The sequence below is a fragment of the Ascidia mentula genome, chromosome 9, assembly GCF_947561715.1.
Source record: "Ascidia mentula chromosome 9, kaAscMent1.1, whole genome shotgun sequence".
NCBI lineage: Eukaryota > Metazoa > Chordata > Ascidiacea > Phlebobranchia > Ascidiidae > Ascidia > Ascidia mentula.
Genome location: NC_138574.1, coordinates 5,625,188 through 5,649,338, shown reverse-complemented (window position 1 = coordinate 5,649,338; position 24,151 = coordinate 5,625,188). Strand labels below are relative to the sequence as shown.

At 39.4% G+C, this 24,151-nt stretch overlaps 1 protein-coding gene across 3 annotated transcripts; it reads right to left on the bottom strand.

Moving 5' to 3' along the window:
* Nucleotides 1-323: 323 nt before the first annotated feature.
* LOC145913181 (uncharacterized) lies at nt 324-24,013 on the bottom strand. 3 transcript variants are annotated; one of them, XM_083000745.1, is made up of 61 exons: nt 23,542-24,013; nt 22,703-22,876; nt 17,031-17,092; nt 15,455-15,567; nt 15,061-15,249; nt 14,384-14,662; nt 14,061-14,174; nt 12,621-13,459; nt 12,414-12,555; nt 12,295-12,348; nt 12,111-12,224; nt 11,998-12,051; nt 11,720-11,764; nt 11,590-11,643; nt 11,415-11,459; nt 11,231-11,284; nt 11,123-11,167; nt 11,007-11,060; nt 10,900-10,944; nt 10,444-10,494; nt 10,239-10,283; nt 10,050-10,103; nt 9,927-9,980; nt 9,771-9,824; nt 9,599-9,652; nt 9,276-9,374; nt 8,879-8,932; nt 8,755-8,799; nt 8,644-8,697; nt 8,434-8,487; nt 8,319-8,372; nt 8,197-8,250; nt 7,984-8,037; nt 7,773-7,862; nt 7,369-7,422; nt 7,249-7,302; nt 6,835-6,888; nt 6,605-6,766; nt 6,454-6,507; nt 6,312-6,365; nt 6,133-6,240; nt 5,841-5,894; nt 5,725-5,778; nt 5,447-5,500; nt 5,265-5,318; nt 5,063-5,116; nt 4,944-4,997; nt 4,771-4,824; nt 4,529-4,582; nt 4,318-4,371; nt 4,028-4,135; nt 3,712-3,819; nt 3,596-3,649; nt 3,392-3,454; nt 2,928-3,035; nt 2,832-2,867; nt 2,621-2,752; nt 2,265-2,409; nt 1,720-2,111; nt 1,233-1,379; nt 324-1,017 (listed from the first exon to the last, which is right to left on the bottom strand). In XM_083000745.1, exons 2-60 carry the CDS (start codon nt 22,843-22,845, stop codon nt 1,239-1,241), a joined length of 5,628 nt encoding a protein of 1,875 aa, XP_082856871.1. In that variant the 5' UTR covers nt 22,846-22,876; nt 23,542-24,013; the 3' UTR covers nt 324-1,017; nt 1,233-1,238. The 3 variants fall into 3 exon arrangements, with proteins under 3 accessions (XP_082856871.1, XP_082856872.1, XP_082856873.1); XM_083000746.1 differs by having other exon boundaries at nt 22,703-22,856; nt 23,542-23,669; XM_083000747.1 differs by lacking the exons at nt 22,703-22,876; nt 23,542-24,013 and adding an exon at nt 17,688-17,829.
* Nucleotides 24,014-24,151: the final 138 nt, after the last annotated feature.

Genomic DNA, 24,151 nt, shown 5'->3' with positions numbered 1-24,151 from the left:
CAAACGTAAAAACGGAATTTTGTGCCGTTTGCAATTTGCGTAACATTTTTTTCGCATATATGTTCCATTATTCGAGCAATCTCAACAATGTTTTTTCTCAAAACACACAAGTGCTCCTATTTTCCTGCAACTTCCAACATCTGTTCCCTGTTTATTTCATCAATTCTAAGCAGCAACTGCACGACATTGCAAACTTTATTTTGTTTGGCGCACACAAATTAGGATTACGTTAATGATTTACGTTCATTATTTTGGGTAAAAAACAACATTTCCTCCACTGCACCTTTCAGTTTATTGATAAAGTATCAAAGATACCAACGATCAAAATTGCCACACAAACCAAGTTTATTAAAAATACAAAAATGATATTAAATCTCGATTAAAAAAAGGTCGCGAACAGAATACGAATGCAATAAAAATAGAAAACAAAAAAATTAGATGCTGAACGGCGTGAATCAAAAAAAGGCAGCAACGCGACTGAAATGGCGGAAATAGGCAGAAACAGTAGGAAGCAAAATCAAACTAAGCAAAAATTTTTTCCGCACAAATTTGAATCGCGGAGCTTATGTAATGGTGTCTTTAGTTAGGTGAACACAGCTCACGGACAACTACACAGTATTCATATATTTAGAGATTTTTCTGGATGTTTATTTCTTGTCTACATGTCAGCAATTTTACTCCGAATATTTTCAATTTCGGTAAAAAACTCGTACAAGAGAATGCTACTATTTCACATAAAAATCAGAAAAGTACGAAAAAAAACAAACTTTGCGCTGAGGTAGCGACGCAGATAAGATGCTGTATATATTGATTATCAAGCAATTGTCTACTTGTGCAATAGCAAAAAGTAACAAATGACGCCAAGCGCCGCAAAACTATAAGTGCTCTGTTGCGCCAACTCCCGGCTGAATATTTATCACCCTTTCTGTCCTTCGCGGCGCTGTGCGCGAATCAACGACCTCTGTCTGATCTTGGAGTGTCGATAAGTTTCGTAGTGTTATTGTCGTACTCTGGCAGCTGAAAAACATTTTCACATTTAGGTGTTTGGTGTGAAATTAAGAAAGACATTAAAACAAAGAAAAAATCTATACAAGAATAATATTTTCAAAACATTTGTTTGTTTGTTGAACAAAAGACCGGTCATAGAATCATATTTTCAAATATTTCTTAAATAATTTCCACATCAAACCCAATTGAAGTTTCTTAGAACATTTCATTGTGTGTTAACTCACCACATTTCATCGGAAACAAACTTCGCCGTAATCCAAATCAACAGGTGGTGGAAAATGGTCGGACCAACTTACAGTGGTTATGGGTAAATTTCTTGCATTTTGAGTTTTCAGACGAAGAACTAGTCGCTGGATGCCGGGGATTTCCGACTGGATGTAAATACGCGATGTTACTCGACGTTAAAAAATGGGAAATAAACACACCAGGGTGAATAAGAAACACGCTTTAGTTTGACAGTACATAGGTTGAGGCCAATCACTCGTATATGTTTGCAAAACGTGTAAATATTTTATCTTAAAAACAAACTTTTGCGGTTGCAACTTTTTTGCACATATGTGAAGATTAGTAATTCGGTAAATTCAAAATCGCGACTTTATAATTAAATTCGTTTCTCAGCACAGTGGGAGTCAGTGTGACATATTTACTTTACGATACAATTTAAATCTAATCAATAGTTTATCATTAAAAGTTTGTGTAAGTCACACTTACGTTACAGTTCTTGGCGATTGCGTTCAGCAGTATTGTGTGTTTGGGCAAATTTCCGCGTTTTTCCGTCGAATAATGAACAGTTTTCTGAGTATGAGTGTGCAGCGTTAACGGTCGGTTACCAGACAAAATCTCCTCACGTATCACGCTTGAATGATTTGAGCAGCCAAGTGTGATTTGCTGTTCAGCTGCGTTGCTCAGAAGCTGAAGGAATTGAATCTGAGTGTCCATGGTTCCAATTCCTCGGCGTCCGCGGCCAACTGGAACCGATCGGCGCTCTCTGACACGCATCACTGACGCCGGAAAACATGACATGAAGTGTTGTTCGTCAAATTTGCAGTGAACTTTAACCGCATCGGCAGAAGATCCTTGGTTTGGATCTATCCAATATTTGTCTGAGAAAAAAAACGTTTTGTAACCGGTGTAAGTTTTTGAAGTAACATATTAGTGTTTTATTGCTTGAATCACTGGGCTAGCTGCCTTGAGGCACAGTTTACAATTGGCAACGAGATTCATAATTTGTAGGCTATCAAGGCTTTTAACCTTACCATCACGTGTTGGAGACTCGGTTTGCTGATTCGTCAATAAAAGGTCACTGCAGGTCACCGCAGGATGTTCTTTACTGCCATCTTTTGTCTTTACACTGATAAGATCTTGATGAAGTCTATTCAGTTGTTCACGTCCCAAAGATGCCTAGTTTTGTTTAAAATAAATGCAAACGAAACATTAGCGAGAAACAAAATTCCTTTCTGTCTACAACGGAACGAAAAACTACAAGCCGAAAATTATTGAATATGGTAAAAATAAAACTAAAATTTTCTCCAACTCTAAGTTTGGTTAAAGTGACAAAGTAGAAATGTATTTGTACATATATTAGGTAAAACATTATATATGTACCACTTACCACTGGGGATTCTAAACCCACTGTTGACGGAAAATCATTTAGAAGAGTTTCTCGGTTGACTGTGGCCGATTTTTGTCCCACCAAATTAGTTATCTTTGATTCACTTGAAATTCGTACAGGAATAACATCTCCCTGAAGTATATTTATTGGTGTTTATTTTATACAATAGCACCCACGTCCAATGAAACACATAAATATAATATCAACATACCGGAGGACCAGGTGGTCCAGGAGGTCCTTGGTCGCCCTGTAACAAGTTACATAATGTTGAAATTGCTTTATTTACTGTGGATATTGAAAAGCTTACTGTGCTGCCCTTTACTCCGGGGTCGCCATCGTCACCCATATACCCTCGCTGTCCAATAACACCTTTAGCTCCGATGGTCCCAGCGGCCCCATCTAATCCGGGAGAGCCCTGTTATTTAACAAAGGACTTACATTGGCAAATATAAATTATGAGTAAATATGTTTCCGTCGTTAGTGTATAATTGAAAATGTATGTAACGTATTCTGGTCCCTTGCTTTTGTACTAAAGCTGTGTAATAATGCAACAATCATCATTTTAAAAAAGAAAGTTGCTCATTTTAATTGACGTTAGAAGATTTGACGACATTTGCACTTCCTTGACTCCCTGCAATTATGACGTCACACAGGGATGTCACAGTAAGAGCAAGAGCTGTGAAATCTGATCATGTATATTACTGTTCAATTACAGATTTTCAGTTACTTCGAACAGATACACCTTGTAATCATGACCAGACCCCCACTTACGTCTCTGCCGCGAAATCCTTTTCGTCCAGGGCTTCCTTGTCTTCCGCGGTCGCCATTTGGTCCCTGCATATTACCACGGATCAAAAGATTTAAAAAGGTGACGTGAAGCTTGTTAGTAATACTCTTTAATACGTCAATATATAGGCCACACAACGTGCTCGTAATATTGAAGTGCTTATGTTACATAAAGGTGATTTAACGTACCACGGGACCGTTGTTTCCATGAGGTCCCTGTAAACCTATGTTTCCTGGAATTCCCTTTAGAACAACAATAACAGAATTAAATAAAATCACAACATTATATCTCCATTATTCTATACCGGTATTCCTTTCAGTCCCAGTTCTCCTTTGTCGCCGCGTAATCCAATTGCACCAACGGAACCTAAGGCTCCTGTTTCACCTTTAAGTCCGTTCATTCCAGAGGGACCCTGAAAAAACATTGCAACTGATAGCTTATAGGTCGAAACAGTGGTCATCTGTCTGCATCTCACAGAAATTATATTAATGGCTCCACTTTGCTGTTGTTAAAGTTTTGATAAAATCAATTCTTTTAATGTATATCCTGTTTCAAATACCGCGTGTGATTCAGCAGGAAGTTCTAAAATTAGCAGCTTAAATTACTAAGCGGTTTGTTACCCTTTCACCAACTGGTCCACGATCTCCGGGAGCACCAGGTAGTCCTATGTAACCTTCTGGACCTTGCAAACCTTGTTTGCCGGTTGTACCCGGATCTCCCACGTTTCCCTAAAACCACAATTTGTCAAAAATATCTTTTGTTCAAACAGGATCTTCGAAAAACAAGCTCGAATGTGATGTCAGGGTGGTTAAATTTCCAAAGGACAAAGAAGGTAAATAATAAGGATATGTGGGTCACAATGTAAAGTCTTGTTTAAGGAACAGAATGATTTTAAAACGGAAAACCTTACCCTTGGCCCAGGTGATCCATCTCTGCCTGAAATTCCTGTCAGTCCTCGTAAACCCTAAATAAATATTTGTCAAACTTCACAAATTGTTCCCAATGTTTGAATAATCGATTTTTTAATTTAAAACAATATATGTATAATAACCAATGTCAAATTAAATATTCAGTTCTTTACACTCTGGATCAAGGTGTAACAATTTAAACTACTTTCTTACCAGTGGTCCATCCGGGCCTCTTTCACCAATTACACCCTTTTTCCCAACAGTCCCCTAGATATACAATGGAAAGGATTTCAAAGCTACAGTATTACTGTGTGTATTGATAATGTATTTTTTATCATCCGAAAAACATAAAGCTTACAACTTGGACCATATAACCATCAGTCATGCAGCAATGCTACTACTATGAAATATTACTTACGTTAACTGATTGTAAATTACATTAAACAGTCACTCACCGGCGGCCCTTGTTGTCCCCTAGAACCAGTTGCTCCTTTGGATCCATTGACACCCTAAACCATACCATTGTCAACAAGCAAACGCTCAAGCTATGAACACAGACCAACATTTCCAAGAAAATACCTCTAGCAACTGCAACTAAATTACCCTAATTTGTTTCAGAAAAACTCACCGGTTCTCCTTTAACTCCTAGCAAACCAGTCTTTCCGAGCTTTCCGACTACACCCTATACAAAGAGTTTACATTAGATAAGCACGGATCATTAAAACGGATAAAAAACTATTTGTTTACCGTATCTCCAGGATATCCCGGTGGGCCTTTAGTTCCAGTTGGCCCTGGCTTACCCTGCCGCAAAATAAGCAATACGTTATATTGTAATAGGAATAAATGATACGTCAAATTTAAAAAAAATTTATTTGGTTTAAATAAATCTTAAATCCACGTGGTCATAATAATTCTGTAGTGTTTTTATACAATTTATCGCACGTAATACCTCTTTTCCAGTGTTTCCAGGCAATCCCCGGTCTCCCGTAGCACCTGGCGGACCCTTTGGGATGCAACATAATATCATATTGTGAGAGTGAAAATGTTTTTGATATCAAGGGTGTGAAATGTACGTAAGTATCCAAGCCTGACACGGCAAATTTAAATTTGAAGACAAGAAATTTTATTTACCGGAACACCGTCGGTTCCTCGTAATCCCTCTCTCCCTTCATCTCCTTGTTCGCCCTGTATGGAATAATGATAATGTTATAATCGTATGAAATAAATGTGTGTGAAAAGAGGGTGGTATTAAAAAATGATCAAATATTTCAACCAAACATTGCTTTTAACACACAAAAGTCATTCGACAATAACGAACATGAAAAAACAGTATTGTGTTCCCAGTTATAGCATTTGGCTGACACATCAGGGATTTCGTTGCAAAAACAGAAATTATTTTTGTAATTCACCTGTTCTCCGTGGCGACCTGTTGCACCGTCTTTGCCTTTGGATCCCATTAGTCCCTACCACAAAACAGTTTTCATCGTTCATGCTTTGCCAAAAACAGTTTTACCGAGATACTTACAATGTAGCCCTTGTGTCCTGCTGCACCGTCCCGACCTATGTCTCCAAGATTACCCTGACAATAAAACAACGCGTTATGTTACGTTCAAAAAATACAAAATGTCAAGTATGTACGCTGTACACTTTTAACAAAAACAAACAGCTTATACAACTAAACATACATTTCTACTTGACAAATGTGATGTTGGCTGTATTCTTTATGTTGAAAGTTTACTAAGCCGTAAGTTATGTTCGTAAGTGAAGCTGTAAAACTTTAATGGAAAAATTTGTCCCAGAAATCAAAAATACTTTACCGGTGGACCCCTGTTTCCGCGAAGACCTTTCATTCCCATAATTCCTCTTTCTCCCGTTTCTCCACGACTTCCGACATTTCCTTTAACTCCTGATTTACCCGTTTCACCCTACGTATAAAAACGAGATTCAGGTACATGCATATTGCCCAACGCTTAGGCGCAATTCAATAACAACACACTTTTTGTCCCTTGGTTCCCTTCTCTCCTGCTTTTCCTGTCTTGCCTGGAGTACCCTGAAAATAATTTGACATCATCAGGAATAAGCAGAGCGTGGTACAAACTGACTTATTTAAAACAAGGTACAAAAGGAAACATTTTTACCTGAAGTCCCTGGAATCCTTGCATTCCAACATCTCCTTTGGGACCCGAATCACCCTAAAATGTAAAATTAATCAACTACAGTACTTTCCAACAAAATTGTTCTAAAAATAGTAACAATGTGCTGTTGTTACGTCACCAAAGCAACACGTACCATGTCTCCGTTTTTTCCCTTGAGTCCAATATTTCCCTTGTTGCCAATTTCGCCCTTTTTGCCATCTGGTCCAATCACGCCTTCCAAACCTTGAAATCCAACTATACCACGAGTTCCTGTGGCCCCTTGTGGCCCCTGGGGTCCTTCTAGTCCGCGGTCTCCCTGCCAAACCACACGAAAACCTATGTAATCTGACCGGCACGTGTTCAACGCTCAACTTTTGTACAAACCTTTTGTCCTTGCTCACCACGTGTTCCAGGTATTCCTTTTGTGCCATAAGGTCCCTATAAAGTAGTGCAATTAACAATAAAGTGATGCAATTACCAAATATGGCAAAATATGTTTTCTGGGTTTAAATCCAATGACTTTCGTGTGAGACAAATAATTTCGCTATAAAGCATCTTCAGTGTCTTATTCAAATAGATAAAACCCAGAAAGCATATCTTTCCATAAATGTCGTCAAAAGCGAAATCTGGAAATCGTTGCCATGGGTCGGAAATAGGAGTGATTCCCGGAATCGGTTAACAGGAATTACCAAATATGCATAGATTTGATTTTATTAAAAATATCTTAAACAGTGCTTAGAAATTTTTTCCTTGGTAAAAATTGAATGTTTGACAGTTTGGTTGATGGCGCAGTATTACCTGCAAACCAACGTCGCCCGGAATTCCTCTTACACCCGAAACTCCAGGTTTGCCCTGAATACAAAACACGCACATTAACCTTGTGATTAATTATGAGCAACAACACTACTGAATAAATACCTGATCTCCTTCAGGACCAACAATGCCATCTTCACCCTTTTCACCTTTAAGTCCCTAAAATTGATAGACTTCGCTATTGAAAATCATAATCCTGTTTTAATATTTACATATACCCCATTTTTCCCCAACCCCTGACGGCAGCTTTCGAAGAACAAATGATTTTTCGCTAAAGTGCTTTCTTATTATGTCACTGAACTTGTGTTGAAAGACCTTGTTTATTGTGAGACGAAAACGGACCAATTTTAAGAATTTTTTTTGGTATTTAGAAGAATTCGGGGCGGAAAAAAAATTTCGCAATTTGTTCTTAACTTAACCTTTAAGGCCCCCCGTTGAAAACCCGTGACAATGGAAGTAGAACTAATCTTATTTGTAATAAAATATAAAAAAGAATCATTATTACTCACCAACAAACCGGTTTCTCCCTTATTTCCTACTTCTCCTTTTAATCCAGGAGGTCCAATCTCACCCCGTCGACCTCTACGTCCTGAATTTCCCTACACAATAAAAATCCATTTTTAATTCAGCGCAATATCGCAATTTGTGTCTATTTCGTAATATTGTTGTTAATGTCGTGTAAGTAAGTACAAAACACACGTAATCACGAAATATTCCCACCTTGGCTCCGTCAGTTCCGCTCGGTCCTTGCAACCCGACGTTTCCTTTGACTCCCTGTAATTTAGAATGTTGGTAAATTTTATGTTTAATGAATACGGTCACAAATTAGTAAATTTTCCGAAAAATAATATGTCACAACGAACGTATTGCATATATAAATACATATTTAAACAATCAGCTAAGCGTTAGAGCAGACAGGAAATTATTGGCTACCTTAAAACCAGGAACTCCTTGAATCCCTTCTGGTCCAGGTGGCCCTGGTTGTCCCTGTTTAAAAGCAATGAAAGACGTTCGATGATCATCAATATAAACATGTACTGGGTGAAACAAATTACCTGATTCCCAGGCTTTCCTTGGGGTCCTCGCGGTCCCGGCATTCCTGGATGACCCTATGCAAAAAAGTGAATAACAAAACGAAAAAACTTCAAAAGAAGATCGAAAAAATCTTACTCTTGGTCCTATGGGGCCGTGTTGTCCTCTTCTGCCTTTAACGCCACGAAATCCCTACAAAAAAACAACTTTTCATATTAAAACAATATGACGGGATTTCAAAATCATCTTTTTTTAAAACAAAGTTAAACTTAGGGTTCTATCCTTATGTTATTTGAAGCCACGTTCTATGTTTCAAGACTGCGACAATTTCATAAATTTTATACGAACCTGAGGGCCTTCGATCCCAGGATATCCTTTATCACCAACAGATCCTTCAGCTCCCTAGCATTATAATGTACATTATATCTGATGTAATTTTGCTGAAATAAACACATTTACCTCTAGACCGATTGCTCCGCTACTTCCAATTTGCCCTTTGTCTCCCTACATGAGAAAGTACATAAAATATTAAACTGGTGTTTGGCTACTTTTCATCGTGGCAAAAAGACACTGTATGGTTTACCGGCACACCGTCCTCTCCAACTTGTCCGGGCAATCCTATGTCTCCGGGAAAACCCTGAAAATAGGATAATTAATTCGTACTGCCAATACTTTAAAAATAAAATATTTTGAATCGTAAAAGTCCAATCAAAAGTAAATACGTAAAATTTAAAAATAATATTTCACACAATTGCGGAAAACAACAGCTAAATTTAATATTTTAAATTTCCATAAAAGTCAGAATTTAATAGTCTGCTTTGTTAACCGACGTTAAATTAACAGGCGAAACGTCGGTTAACAAAGTTACGTTTTTATTGTGGCAGAAGAGCAGACTATTAAATTAGAATATGTCTGGCAGCAACAGAAACCAGAATGTTATTAATAATGATGTTTTTGTTGCATGTTTTTATCACACTTACCACTAATCCTTTACTTCCTTTCGGCCCTTCATCACCGATGTCTCCAAGTTCCCCTTTTAATCCAGGAGGGCCTTCTATGCCTTTTCTGCCGAATTCACCCTGAAAAGTCACAATACTGTTTATAAAGTATTTTGTGTTTATAAAATCAGGGTTTAGAAAGCTTTATTACAGCCCATATAACGACGTAAGATTAATCTCGATACCCGTTTTTTAATGCACCTATACGTCTGTAGATAAAGATGAATTACATGGGTTATTTGGGCTGAATTGTTCGTGTTAAAAATACGGACTAATCGCCGGATTGTATGACTTATATAACCAACCTTTTTTCCGTCGGAACCAGATCTTCCCTTGATTCCCTGATGACCTGGTGGTCCCTGGCAATGGTAACACAAACGTTACACGTATCGGTTGTGAATGTTGGAAAATGTGATACATCGCTTTGTTTCTAAGTAAAAACTTCATGAAGGTAATGGTAAAAACGGACGTACTCACTGGTGGACCGGGTTTTCCAGGTTCGCCTCTCAGACCTCTGTCTCCAGGAATCCCCTGCATGCAAAATATCCGACCGTTAAGAATATTAAAAATTACTAATTTGCATGATTTGCACGGCATTTGAAAAGTCATACTATAGGGAAACAAATGTCTGACCGGTTTGCCTTTTTCACCAGACTCTCCAAATTTTCCCCTTGCGCCTTCATCACCCTGCCAAAATGCAACAAATAGTTAATATTTAGAGAGAGAGACATTAGTGTGTTTCCCGTAACCTTTTACCTGTGGACCTTTGTATCCATATTTTCCCTTTGCGCCTCGAGCACCAACATTTCCCTGCATTGGAATATTATTTAGCAACTTACAATTTAAACATGCTCACACATAACTTAAAGCAAAATGAACCTTAGTACACTACAAGAACTATAGAAGAAGCAGCGAATAACTTAATAAACAAGACTTGAAAGTCACCTTATCACCTTTGATTCCTGGAAATCCTCTTTCTCCCATCCAGCCCTGCAAAAATATTTTAGTTTCAACGTTTGGGTAAAAAATTGTCATTTAAAACTGGTTTGAAATCAAGACATTTGGCACAAATAATATCAAACGCAGTTTTTGGTATCGATAAAGAATTTTCGTAAGGTTTTCATAACGATACTGGTGAAAATAAATGTACCTTTATCTGCGGGCCGAGTGGTCCTCTTATTCCAGGTAAACCAGGGGATCCCTGACAATACAAAAATGAGGAAATGTAAAAAGTTAAGCATAAACTGTTCCGAAAATGAAAACCATGATTTTCATGATTTCATGATTCATTCGTGACAGGTTTATTTTTATCTTGTTTGGGTCCGTGGACCACTATTCCAATTTAGTAAAAACTATGTAGTAACAAAGTTTATAAACTACGAAAATTTAAATCCAACAAAATGTTGTTGCATTATCACTTAATATCCGCAAGATCTTCACAGACAAACGAACTTCATCCCTGGTCTGCCAAATCGGCAGTAATAAGATTATTGTTTGGGAAAATCTTTTGGACCCCACGTTTATTGTGGACGCAAGTTGATTTACGCAACGCTTTTTGCCAATAATACCACGTACTGAAAAAAAAAACAATTTTCCAGCTACTAACCGGTTCACCAGCTAGACCAGGAGGCCCATCACCTCCAATAGGACCCTAAGACAATACAGGTTATGGTTGTATGGTTTAACATACTTGACAAACTTAAGGTAGCTTACCGGTTTACCGTCAGCTCCCGGAGTTCCATGTGGACCTGGTTCTCCACTTATTCCCTGCCAATAAAACATCCTTGGTTAGCATGTTACATGAAGACAGGAAAGTTAAAAAAACATACCATATATCCAATTTTTCCTTTTTCACCCCGATCACCCATGAGGCCCTGAATTAAAAATAACATGTGCAGGACATGGAAAATGCTTGAATGCAAACCACAGTAGCTTACCATAGGTCCAACGTATCCGATTTCGCCAGTCTTGCCACCAAATCCTTTATCGCCCTGAGAAGACGTTAAAGTTAAAACTACTTAAATGATCTTACTACAAGTGTAGATAATATACAGCTAAGTTAATATTATGCCAGGGAGTCTCAGACATTTCGGTGCTAACGTGCGATCTCTTATTTCTTACCGGAAGGCCTCTGAGTCCACGTCTGCCGGGAATTCCTGAAGCACCCTACGTTAAATAAACAAAACCGAATTAAACAATTGCTGCGAACAACTTTGTTTGTTTGTTGTTTTTGTGAATAGATTCGTTTTTGTACTTTATGTATTGGTCTTTTTCCTAACATTAATATATACTGCACCTGCCTGCCGGAAACACCTTCTTCTCCTGGAGGTCCCACTAAACCCGGAAAACCCTGTAAACATAAAAGATAAATGTTGATTGATTTGCAAGTGACATGGTGTAAATATTTTCAACTTATACGAACTTACCACCAAACCAGGAGGACCAGGCCAGCCGGGACTCCCATTTTCTCCCTGCAATTAACAAAACACACAGTAAACCACTTTTCAAGGTCGAAGAAGTTTGTAGATTTAACGCGGTTTTCGGCGTTTATTTGCATGAATGTTAGGTGGTTTAAGCAAAAAACAAAAATGGCGATGCCGATTCGCAAGGAAAGTATGAACATTGACAAAAGCAAGCAAACATTGTAAATCATTTGCTGTGCCTTTCTGTGTCTACAAAGTGGTACAGAAGTTTAAAGTCTTACATTTAAGCCGTTTTCCCCTTGTTCACCATCCTTCCCTGGTTCACCGACGTCACCCTGGACACAAACACAACAAATATCAACACTAGTCATCAAACACGTAAGTTTTACCTCACCTTAGCACCCTTGGGACCAATTGGTCCAAGAAGAGGCACCGCTTGGTGTCCTTTGGACCCCCGAATTCCTGGTTCTCCTCGGAAACCTTTCCGGCCTTTGTAACCCTTTGGGCCCTGACCAACGAAACATTAAGATATTGTGTTAAACCTTAATTGTATTGTGATAATATTCACAGTAATTTACCGTGGGACCGACTCTTCCTTCAAAACCTGCATACCCAGGGGGGCCGGGCTTTCCCTATGTAAAACATATCAAATAATCTACCGAAACAATATCGTTTACAACAACGAATTAAAACTTACTGGGGGTCCGCGCTCTCCTCTAGGACCGATCACGCCACACGTAAAATAAACATCTTCGTCTTTTTGGGAACAAACTCTGAGATCAATTAAGCTTCCGTTGATAACGTTGTGAAGTTGACTATCCGACAAGAATACGTGAACTCTAAAACGAAAAGAACATAATGTTAAACCTAACAAATACACATATCCCGGTCAGTAATTACTTACTTTATATATTTTGAACCAGTTTCAATTCGATCATGAGATTGATTTGATTTGGATAATTTCAGTAACTTTTCCGGCACAGTTGTTGTGTCCATTGATGACGTCACAGTTTCGCTTCTTGCAGTTATCACATCATCAGTGGAACGTGAAGTGCGCATTAATAGAGTTGTCACTTGCGTATTTTCTATAATTTCTCCTAAAGTGCTGTTTTTGTGAGATAATTTGTGCGATGACGTTACAGAGCTGTAGAGACGACGTGACTTTGCATAGGCTTCCGCGGTGGGGACTTGGTCGCTAGGTGTCGCTGGCGATGCCGTGTGCGATAGTGCACTGTGATACTTTTGTAAAGTGGACAGTGTCTGTGCGGTTCCGTTCTCAGGGTTATCGCCGGTAATGTTCTGAATTGAAATAGGCGGGATTTTTGACGTAAACGTTCGAGTAACGGCGTTTTCTGTCCTTACTGCTTCCGCACGCCACAATACTTTACGAAGGAACGTACGCGTAGTTCCACTTGAAGAGGTATCGGTTTTGCTTGAGGTGATTGGTTGATTCGAACGCGTGTCGTATGCTGATTGGCTGCGATATGCTGAAGTAGAATCGTGCGACGCATGGCGATTGGCAATCGCCGTGGAGTCACGGCTTCGAGGTGGCGCTAAAACATTACTCGGGAGTTGGCTTATCACCATACTGTGGGTAATCGGAGGTTCAGTTGTGGAAATCTTGACCCTGGCGTCTTGCGGGGAGACAGGCGCCGTAGTGTCGGGTCTGGAACTTTTCAAGTTAATCGAGTTTGAAGGGATTTCTTGGGTTGTTGTTGTCACCTCCTCAGCGTAATTTGCGTTCTAAGTAAAAGTAATGGACATTTTTAGGGAAGATTTTTGCATATTTACCAATATGTATATGGAGAAGTAGCAACATTATATAAAAATCATAGCGCATTTATTGTAAAGTTGTGATGCTGTTGTTGCTGTTGAGGCATATTGTAATTTTTGAGGAACTGACCTTCCGTCACAATTAAACTTTGATTTTATTCTACGGACGTTTCGCCTGTTACACAACAAGGCTTCGTCAGGGTTATTATGCTGCACTTTAACGTATATAACAAGAAACTCGCAAGAAAGGATCACGTTTACACCGCTTGCGTCATCACGTGGTCGGGCGAAAGAACGCGGAAAGACAAATCACAACAAGTGGCGGACGATTAGTGACATCAGTCAATCGCCCGACAATATCCTGGGTTCAAAAGAAGTTGTTGTCTATTACGTAACAAGCGAAACGACATCAGAATAAAATCAACGTTTAATTGTGCCGAAAGGTCAGTTCGTCGGATATTCAAGTGTATTATAATGTCAGCCAAGGGTAATGCGCGAGCAACACGTACTTCAGCCAAAGTAAAATAATGGAAAAACTAAAAAATGGGAATATTTAGGAAATTGCTCTTACTTTATGGAGTGCTGTGGGCCACGTTTCCGGAAAAGAACAATTTTTCCATTCGTGCGTGCACAAATCACTGGCCGATACTTTGCCGCGACGAGCTACTAGTTCACACAAAACTCCCTGAAACAAAAGGAAGTTTGTAACCCGAACTGACAAAGTAAATTATCAACAATTATATTTTGCACGGGAACCAGGATAACGGATAAATGTCAAATAAAAGTAAGTTCAAAGTATAATACATGAATTTTTTTAAAGTCATCTTTATGCTTGCAGTTGCCATGCAAAAACGTGGAGAAATTCTTGTTTTGAAAACAATCTTAACAACATACTTCGAAGGTACGCGTGTTTTTTCGGGGCTTTCCCAACACCAGATAAGTCAATCCCGGCTTGATCATGTGACGTAGACGAAGGGACGAGAATCGACGGACCGTGACCACCGAGTTGCATCTCCGAATGAGAGCTATGTATCCGTCAGCAACGATTATAGCCAACCTGGTTGGTCCGGATGTGTCTGATGCACCGGGTATTTGTGGTGTGATTCCCGCATCTCCAAGACGAAATTTACGTCGCCGTTTGCGGGACGTTATAATTAAATACTTCGAAGATATCTGGAAGGCAATGAAAGGTGCGAAGGTTTTGTACACTTGGAAAATGATTTTCGGGAGCCCCGTATTTTGCCACACCTTCTCTATATTTTCAACCATTTAATCAGTGATTGTTTTATTTCAAGTAATTACTTACTTTTTATATTTTGAAGTAGATCGTACTAATCCGTTTTGCACGCAAACATTTTTTATGACAGATTTTTAAACACGGAGCAAACAAAAATGTCACGAATATACGACATTTTTTTAAAAATACTGAATTGTTTGGTTCCAGTTAAAATTAATATGAATAAAAGTAACAATATTTTCTCTCTAATTTCCTCCTTTAAAAAAAGAAAAAAAATCTTCCGACAGTTTTTAGTCAAACATAATATAAATATCAACCCTGTTAATGAAATTACCTGCACCGCAAAATGCATTCGTTTTCTTCTATCTTGGATTGAAAATAAGTAAACAGACTTCCGTAATGGTTTGTGAGCTTGATATGAGAGAAGCAGAGTCAAAGCCTGCTTTCCTTCAGGCTTGACACCACCCGACGCTGGATTGGCGACAAAATTGAAGACGTCTGGATCGAACACTTGCCAGATAGGCTGAAACATATCGGTCGTAGGTTAGGGCTTGGCTTTTGCGGCTACTGCTATGGCACAAGTTTGTCACGCTGTACCGAACTACGTGAATGTGAAACTTAACCGACAGTATGGAAACCGTTGTGGTGCAACATTTAGCTGCGGATTCAACAAATGCCGTAAACACACTTATGTACTGACGAAGTTTCGCGGTTCAATTTCTACCTACCCTTATCAGGTTACGAAATCCGGGTGGTATGAAAACTGACTGATTGATGGAAAATGGGGTGCGGACAGACGAAGGCGAATCGGAGAACTGAAGGCGTTGGAGAATATTTGAATCTAGAAAATATTAATCAACTGATTAATTTAATTTAATAATCTATTCATGAATATTTACAGGAACAAAAGATCGGTTTCATGAAACTTTAAAGTGCAAATTTGATAAAACTGAAAAATTCATATCTAATAAAAAACGTAAAAGCTGTACAGAAATAATAATAACATTCAAACCTTAATTTACACTGAAAGTCATGACTCTTAATTGTAGCAGATATCCACAGTATATTATGGACACAAACCTTTGCAGTATCAGCACAAAAACTCAAGCCATTCATCATTTTGCTAAAATAATAGTCACGCTGATGCGTTCCGCAGTTACCTATCAACTGAATGAGAAAACAAATTCGGCGCAGATATTTATAAGAACGAAATTCCGTTTCACGGGGAGGTTCTACTTTTGACACAGGGCATGCATACCGCAAACCGTCTGCTCAGCATCAACCAGCAAAGCTTTGCGTTTATTGAAATTTCTCGTGCTGTGTGACGTATTTCGCGGCAGGATACCATGCGATCGGCGGTTAGTGTTCTGTTGCAAAGATTCAGCTTTTGTAATCCACGTGGCTTTTGTGATATTCTTTTGCAAAATGTGATTCTAGGACTAAAAAATTTCTTTTGCAAATGACGTTGATTCTTCTTTTGCAAAAAGAACAATGACGAAAATTTACATCACGAAGTTTGACAAGTTGCTTCACCAGAAATTTAGACATAACACTTCCCAATTGTTAGAAATGTTGAGTGGGTTTTGAAAGCAAACAAGTCACTACTGGGGCAACTTCTCGCCATGGAAACTAGCAACAATACTAAGTAATGCGTTGACTCAGTCAATTAGAGCCAAAAACCCGTTCGACCTTTGGGCAAAGGCTGGAAATTGGTTTCCGAAAGAGGTACGTATGTAACAAAGCATGCATTTACCGTCGACTTACAGGAACACTGCTTTTAAGATCGTTACTGGTTTGTTATTGGAATCGATCCAAAACAAAACTTATATCTCTTAAATGTGTTAAATTTCTGCTTGCAAGCACGCTCGCAAATATTTCTGCACAAACCTAGTGCGACCAAAGGTGGTATACAATGATTGAATATTTAACCGCAAGGTGGCGCCATTACAAAATAAACGTTTTCTTTATTGGTAACGTAATTAGAAACTTAAATTGGTTAATCTAATCTTCCAATCAAACCAAACCCATTTTCCACTAAATAAAAAGCAGTTTTAAGTGGAAAAACTAGGCCCCCTTCTTGTTGTACTCGAACAACACATATGTGTTGCCGAGCAAACAATTCAATCGGACACCATGCACCAATACTTGGACTGAGTGCTTTTAGTAAAGTTATTCTATACAATTGCAGCAGACGTTGTCCAAAGACTTTTTCTGCTGCCCCAAACGGAAATTAAAAGAAATGTTTGTGTTTTGAAGCAAGGATTGGCTTCCATTGAAAAGTATTTAAAAACGAATGCTTCTTACCTTGTGGGCGTTGTAACGTGGGCGCAGGCAATAACACGAAGGCAAACAGAAAAGTGGCGAATCTGTAAAAATAAATCTGCTTTAAAGAGTTAAACTGAACCTGGCCGAATGCCCGTCGCATAATAATTTCCTTTTGATTTGGCCAAAACCCAACCTAATGCAACACCAAAGTTCGTTGACCAAGCTGGTCAGTGGTATTGTTTACAGGATTACAGTCGCTCGGACAAGATTTCGTCGCTTTGTGTTTCCAAGCAGCGTTGCAAGAAATAATTATACAGTCTGCAGTTCGCAGAATTATACAGTGTTTAGTATCAACCTGATATGAACTTTTTAATAGTGCATGCTGGATTCTATTCGAAAGAGACACCGACGTTGCTCAAATTTAGCGAAATATAACTGTCTTGAGTAAGAACGGTGACTGATTTAGCCTACGGAAATAAACGTTTCCATGTCGCCTGTAATATTTTTTATTTTTCAAAACTGCTTTACAACAGAGCGATTTAGCAAGAAAATACCTTAGAGTTTTCTTACATTCAAAACCACCTGCTTGTTTCTTTACCTCGACTAAAAACCGTATCTCATATTAAGAAATAAAACCCCACACAAATATAGCATCATGTCGCTATCGCGATAGTAAAAACTAGCAATTATTTCTACCTCAACGTCTCAATACGCATGATTCTTGGTCGACAGGAAACGGCTTCGGCCTTCTGCAGGCAAGTATTGATGACAAAACAGAAGCCAAGCAATCCAACAGCCATGATATAGATCGCGACGACAGTTCACGAACCCGTAAATGTTTGGACTTTACCAACACCTCGTTGCATCACACGCCCCCCGCCGCAGCATGGCAATTGCTCAAATTAGGGAGCGCGGAACGCAATCCTTTGATAAGCACGCGCGCAGCCCTCGTAGCCATTTGAGGCTCCTTTGTCCTATAATCCTCTTGACCAGATACCCGAATCACGAAGTTTTTCCGGTTCTTCGCGATCCTATATACTCTTTCTTCCCAATGTGGGTTTGTGATGTTCACGCGCCCGCCAAAGACTTCCTGAACAAGTCACTGATGCCACGATTGGTGACCTTCGGCTGTGCGGGGTCTCGTGGCGTTCAGGCGGACTGCGGTTTGGCTCCATGTGAACACCGGAATATGAATAAATATATCGGATTAATCATCTTGGTGATGGATGGATGGAAGCCATTAAGTCTCGACAAAGAATATGAGCAAATTTTATGCGAAATGTAAGCAATGATAGCAAAAAGTCTCGGAATTTCTGTTTGTCGGGTTACGTATCCACCATTATAATTAATATGTGATTTCGCGTTGGGATTCTACAATTTGCACACGATTTAAAAAAAAAATTTTCTTTGTACACAGCAAAACGTTTCCGTTGAGATCAGGTTTTCCAAGATGTTTTACACTCGCTACCAAGCGCAACGACCCTTTACGATTACTTCAAAGACAACGCACAGTCTTACATGCCCCCGGCGTTCCGTCGGGGTGATTCCTCACCCATCTCACCCAACAGTTGAAAGTGCATTGCTCCGTTATTTTGCCAGGCGACGAAGCAGTTTGAGAGTTGGGTTAAGTTACCCATTGCAAAGCTTCTGTCACAAGTATTCCCACGCTGCCAACGAGTGCGGTGGCTGGCAAGTGGAGACGAACAAGGGAGCGCTTTGTCTCTTGGCCCAGGCGGTGTTTCACGTATCCCAGGTGAAAAGACGTGGTGAAATGGATTCGACTTGGCGAAAAATTTTCACACTTGGGGTCGGCGCTTTAGAAGTTGATATTGAAAGTAAAGTGTGATATATTTGAAGCTGCTTGAATAGTAATTCATATTTGTCAAATTTGTAGAGTCAGCATTTGATATGTACACATGCTGTACATCTGCTAAGCAGTTTCTTACATATGTTAAGAAAACAACAACAACCAGTAGTCCATGACGTCATTTTTAGCAAATTTAAAAAAGTAGAATTACGATAATCATATGGGCAAATGTCGTAGGTTTTTGTCTTGAATATGCATTAAAACGTAAAGGTTCAACTGGTCTTTACGGAGAATGAAATTGCCAAGAAACGTGAACACGCGCACAGTCTGCACCCAATCCCGCCAGCGGAAACGAGCTGTTATCTCGGGACAAAACAACGACAAAAGGCGGCATTGTGCAAACCTGCAACACCAGCAGGCTATGAACAGATGTTTCGGAGAGTCAACCTCTAATCTTCGGCCAGCGACCTCTTATTTGGTGGAACAACTGCTATGACAAAGCGCTGTGTGTTGTCATAGATGCATTTACACGCCCCGATGCGATTCCTTTTGACGTCATAATTGGTCTATGTTATTGACAAAGTAAACTTTGAGCGAAAAGCAAGGTGAAATTCAAGTGTTGAAAACTACAGGGTTGCAAAGGCAACATGTTTTGCAACATTCACGTGAAGTCAAGAGAAGAGAGACAGAATACATCTTTATGCAACTGACTGTTTCAAAATTTTGGGTACGAACGTTGCTCTTTTCTGTTGGCAACATTGCAGGAAAGTTCATGTACTATTTTGGTACGTAGATGGGCAACGCGACTATGGCATGTATGCGTCGGTAATAATAATGCCCAGATGTCCAGAAGTATCAAATATCAATATCGCCGGCAGTACCATCGCGTTTTAAATGCCTTCCATTACACTGACATACAAACTTGCGTTAGTTCTAAGAGCACTGGCCATTCCTCGCTAAAATAAAGTGCGCATATTAATAGAGTTTCATGAAACACAAAATCCCGTGGCGACCGGTTGTAACTAGTCCATATCAAGGTTGACTGTAAGCCGACTATTTTTGACTGTATGACGTTATTTAGGATTCGACATTTGTTTTCCGACCTTCAAGGAGTCCTATTACTTACACTGCAAATAACAAGTGCTTGTGGCTTCACAATGAATAGACAAATCCAGTTACCATCGCTTCGAACGCGAAGTGTTGACAGATATCTTGAGCACTTCAACATTTAAAAACCAAGACGGTCTCACACAGACATTTTAAGTGGCGGTCTCTGTGGTCAAATGATTTTTGTATTTTGCTTGCTATGCTCACTGCAAGTTGCAACGATATGCAGGGTTTGTGTTTATGTGACAGGATACAATTACAACCGATGGCGAAGGGGCCTCGAGGGTCGACTACGTTATCTTTCCACTTGAAATTCCCTGTTGCGTTGTGGTTAGAATTTCGTCAATCTTCACGTTGTCATTTTTTTTAGGATGATGACTCTTTTCGCAAATATTATAATAGGGTTAAAGATATTGGAAACATGAATGCGTATTTTTTTAATCTACGCGTAAAAATGCTGATTGCTGTATAGGAATTTATTTATATATGAGGTTGCTTAATTATGTTGTTCTATCAACATTTTTTAACATTGCTTGGTGTTTGGTGAACGCAAGCGAGTTTGGCGGAATTATTTCCCCAAAGTCGTGACGTCCTGATAAAATAAATTTCGAAATGTCAACCTAACTCCCATCCCAACCTGCAGACCAACATACCGGTGAACACACATCATCACAATCCATCATCACTATTTCCAGAGCTAAGACCAGGTCAAATAAGATAAGATTCCTCTCCACTATCATGAAAAGCCAATCTGTACACTGGCTTAAACTGGCTCCCGCCCAAATCGCCAGTGGGTCAGTGGAAGTACAGGTCATAGATGGTCGATGTTCTGGTATTAGCAGGTTAATCTTGTAAGCCGTCGTTGCAACACATTCGTGGCGAATTTGTACGGCTTATTTACTTCGTTATTGCAGGTTCATCCGGTTTGGGAAGATTTCGTAATTTTTAGGCTGTCGCAGTTACATATGGGAAACATATGCTGCACACAACCAATTAAAAAAATATTTGTTAATATATTTAGTAAAACATCAATTCCTCTTTGCAAATGTCAACATGTATAAGATAGGATTATGCTAAGAATAAAATTGCATATATTGTCAACGATGCCACCATAAGAATCCTGTACTCATGCGTAATTTCAAGTACTTGGTTTGTTTAATTGTTGTTTTCGTTGTTTAACATTTATGTTTTCCACAATTTCAATTTCTTCATATTTCATTTGTTGTGAAATTTTCGTGTTCATCTTTATGTTTTCATTATATAGTTTCGCAAAACATTAGTCTTGTGTAACCTTCTAAAACGACAACGGGAAGACAATTCGTGAACGAAGAGAGAGTGTTGACTAAGAATTAACTTTTTTCACTTTTGCTCGAAAATTTGTGTTTGGTCAATATTAACCCTTTCCGCCCTATTGAAAGCCTAATGCACTCTGTTCGCCTCAGTAAGCTTACTGTGGATTCCAGAAAAGCTTTCGACGAAACCCATAAACTAATTTGCCCTTCACGCTTTCTTAAATGTTGGAAAATACACGTAATTGTCTTACATACCCGTGTTTTATGGCTAAACAAACACAGAACGTGATTTTCATTGGAAAAGAAGTCACAACAATTTTATGTGTTAATCAAACAATATCTTTCTGCCTTATCAAACACACCCGCAATTTCTACATGCTGTTGATCAAAACGACAATCTGGAGAAAGCATGGTCTATATGAACCCACTTATCCAGTTGGGGATGTAAGTACGGCGTTCCCGTCCTTAGAACGACTTTGGACAAAATTCCGGAACCCAACAACGCGTCTGTGCAGCTTCTACGACTTCGGTTGTTGTGAAACGGTATATAGCGTCGTCCGAAACAATATATTCCAACTTATAAATGAACCCACATGAAACAAGACGCACCTGCAACGTCATGCTTCAAAAAATTCGCCGCCACGCATCATTGCTGATGTAGCCGGTATCGCGAAAGCCGGGCCGGGTCTTACGTCATCGCTGGGCGATTACGTCACATTCTAAAGAGGGAGAATGACGCCTGGTGGAGCTCTGGCACTCCCGGTGGATTGCAATGAAATGTGAGCCCCTAACCTTTCTCTTCTAGGGTCAACCCATATTTGACCTATTTGTGATGCGATAACGCCATCGTTTGTTTTAAACAACGGCCATGCAAACACTTTACGATTGTTGAGTCTACGAATGTATCTTAAGGCGGATGTTGTTCACATAAACAACACAAACTCCCACAACACAAAAGCACCTAGTCTACGCTGAACTTTGTTTTAGCGTGCAATTAATTCTGCGTGTTTTTGATAGCAATGTATAAATACATTTCGCCTTCCCATGAAAATAAAAATGCAGCGTGTGTTCGGTTGTGGTGAGGCAACACGTGCTTTTCAGTGCCCCCGGCAATGCTTGTTGCGTAGACGAACCTCAAATTCGCAAATCTCCAAATATAAAAGCACAGTTTAAGTTTATCGCGATATTTTTTTTTGTGAAATCTGCTTTTGATCAAATAACTTTTGGATAAAACAGTACTGTATTACGCATGACAGCTTAGTACTTTAAACGAAGGTGTTTAAATCGAAGTGGCTCCTATTTAATAGGTTGAAACAGGTCAAAGATTGCCCACGAAAACGAATTCCGAGTGCGCAGTCACGCGTGACGATGCTGCAGAAGAGATTTAAACGTGTTTCGCTTTATTGAGCACGCGGTGTTGCGGAAGTCTTGCAGGCAAAGCAGAATTATCCAAAAAGTTCAAACAATGCTTTGAAGACAGTTTATCATAAAGAAACCCAACTTACCTCAACGTTTGTAAAGGGGATGTGGCCACAAGGTGGCACGCTCGAGGTCGAAGGTAACTGTCGGCGAGGGTGGCGGGCTGATGACGTAGGAGGGGAGTGACGTGGTGCGGATGAGAGATGTATGGTGCGCGGCGGGAGTGCATTGGTGGAGTGTCTGCAAACGACTCCACTCAACTTCAGTAAATAGAAATCAACATTAAAAATACTTTAATGGTCTCGAAGCCACTTTTTTGTTACAAGCAGGAGGGTGAACGCTCCCGGTGAGATTTGAACTCACGATCTCGGGCATTCCGGTTCTACTGTCCATAGTTTAATGCTTAACGAAACATTATAGCTCCGCCATACATATTATCGACGACCGAAGATATTTGACCGGCAACCAATGATATTTGACCGCCAACCAATGATCTTTATGTGCGCAAAAATAAGCATATAAGTAATGCACATGAGGGGTCTTAATTTTACATAAACCGGTTGTGGTTTGTTACGCCTTGCGCAATAATCCGTAATAAGAGGATAAGTGAGCTATTACATTGTAAAATATGGGGGTATATATATTGACAACCAATTATTTTGGCTGCCTTACTAAGCATTCTCTGATATTGTGCATCAATCGTCACGGCTTAATGCAACTTTTAAAATCTGTAGCCAGTTTGGTGATCACGTGACATCCCTGCACGAATTCGACTCTGTTTTCTTAGCGTGTTGAATATATTTGTTATCAAACGCATCAAACGTTTCTTATTACGTCATGTAAATTGCTTCCCAAAGTTCCCCAACTTTGTGCGGCCAATCATAGACTAAAATTAAAACGACAAAACTCAATAAATTCTACGTACCTGCGAACTGCCTTCAGGTAAAACTCCCCTTTTGCACAAACACACGACAAAGATTCAAATTCTTCCAAATCCAACTTGCCACAGAGTTGTCGCAAATTGCAAAACATAGTCAATTACGTGTTAGTGACGTAATCCAACACGTCACTTCACCGAACACACAGGATCAGTACGTTGCTTGATTCTGCTGCTAATGGTTCAACCCTTCGTACTAACAACTTGAAGAAGTTTGAACGAAATGTGCCAAGGTTGTAATCCAATCCAGTGGAAATGACAAGGAATTTGTTATGGCAGCAGACGGCTGTGAATGGCAACTTGCTTCGATACAGAAAACCTTCCCACGACCGAAGGAACTGGAAGTCGACCAAGCGTGGTCTGCACTTGGTTGATTCGATCACGGACGAATTTGTTCAGGGATTCTATTCGAACGCCGTCAACGCCCGCTTAACACATTCTCGGTAAAGCATGGGAGTAATTAAGCTGCAAAATGCAACGAGTTTAGCAAGCTGAATGGTAAGCTTTTTAACAAATATTTTACACACAAATGCATAAAAGCTCAATATTCTAAATTTTGGTGATATTTGACAAACAAATGTAACGCCGAAAATTGCGT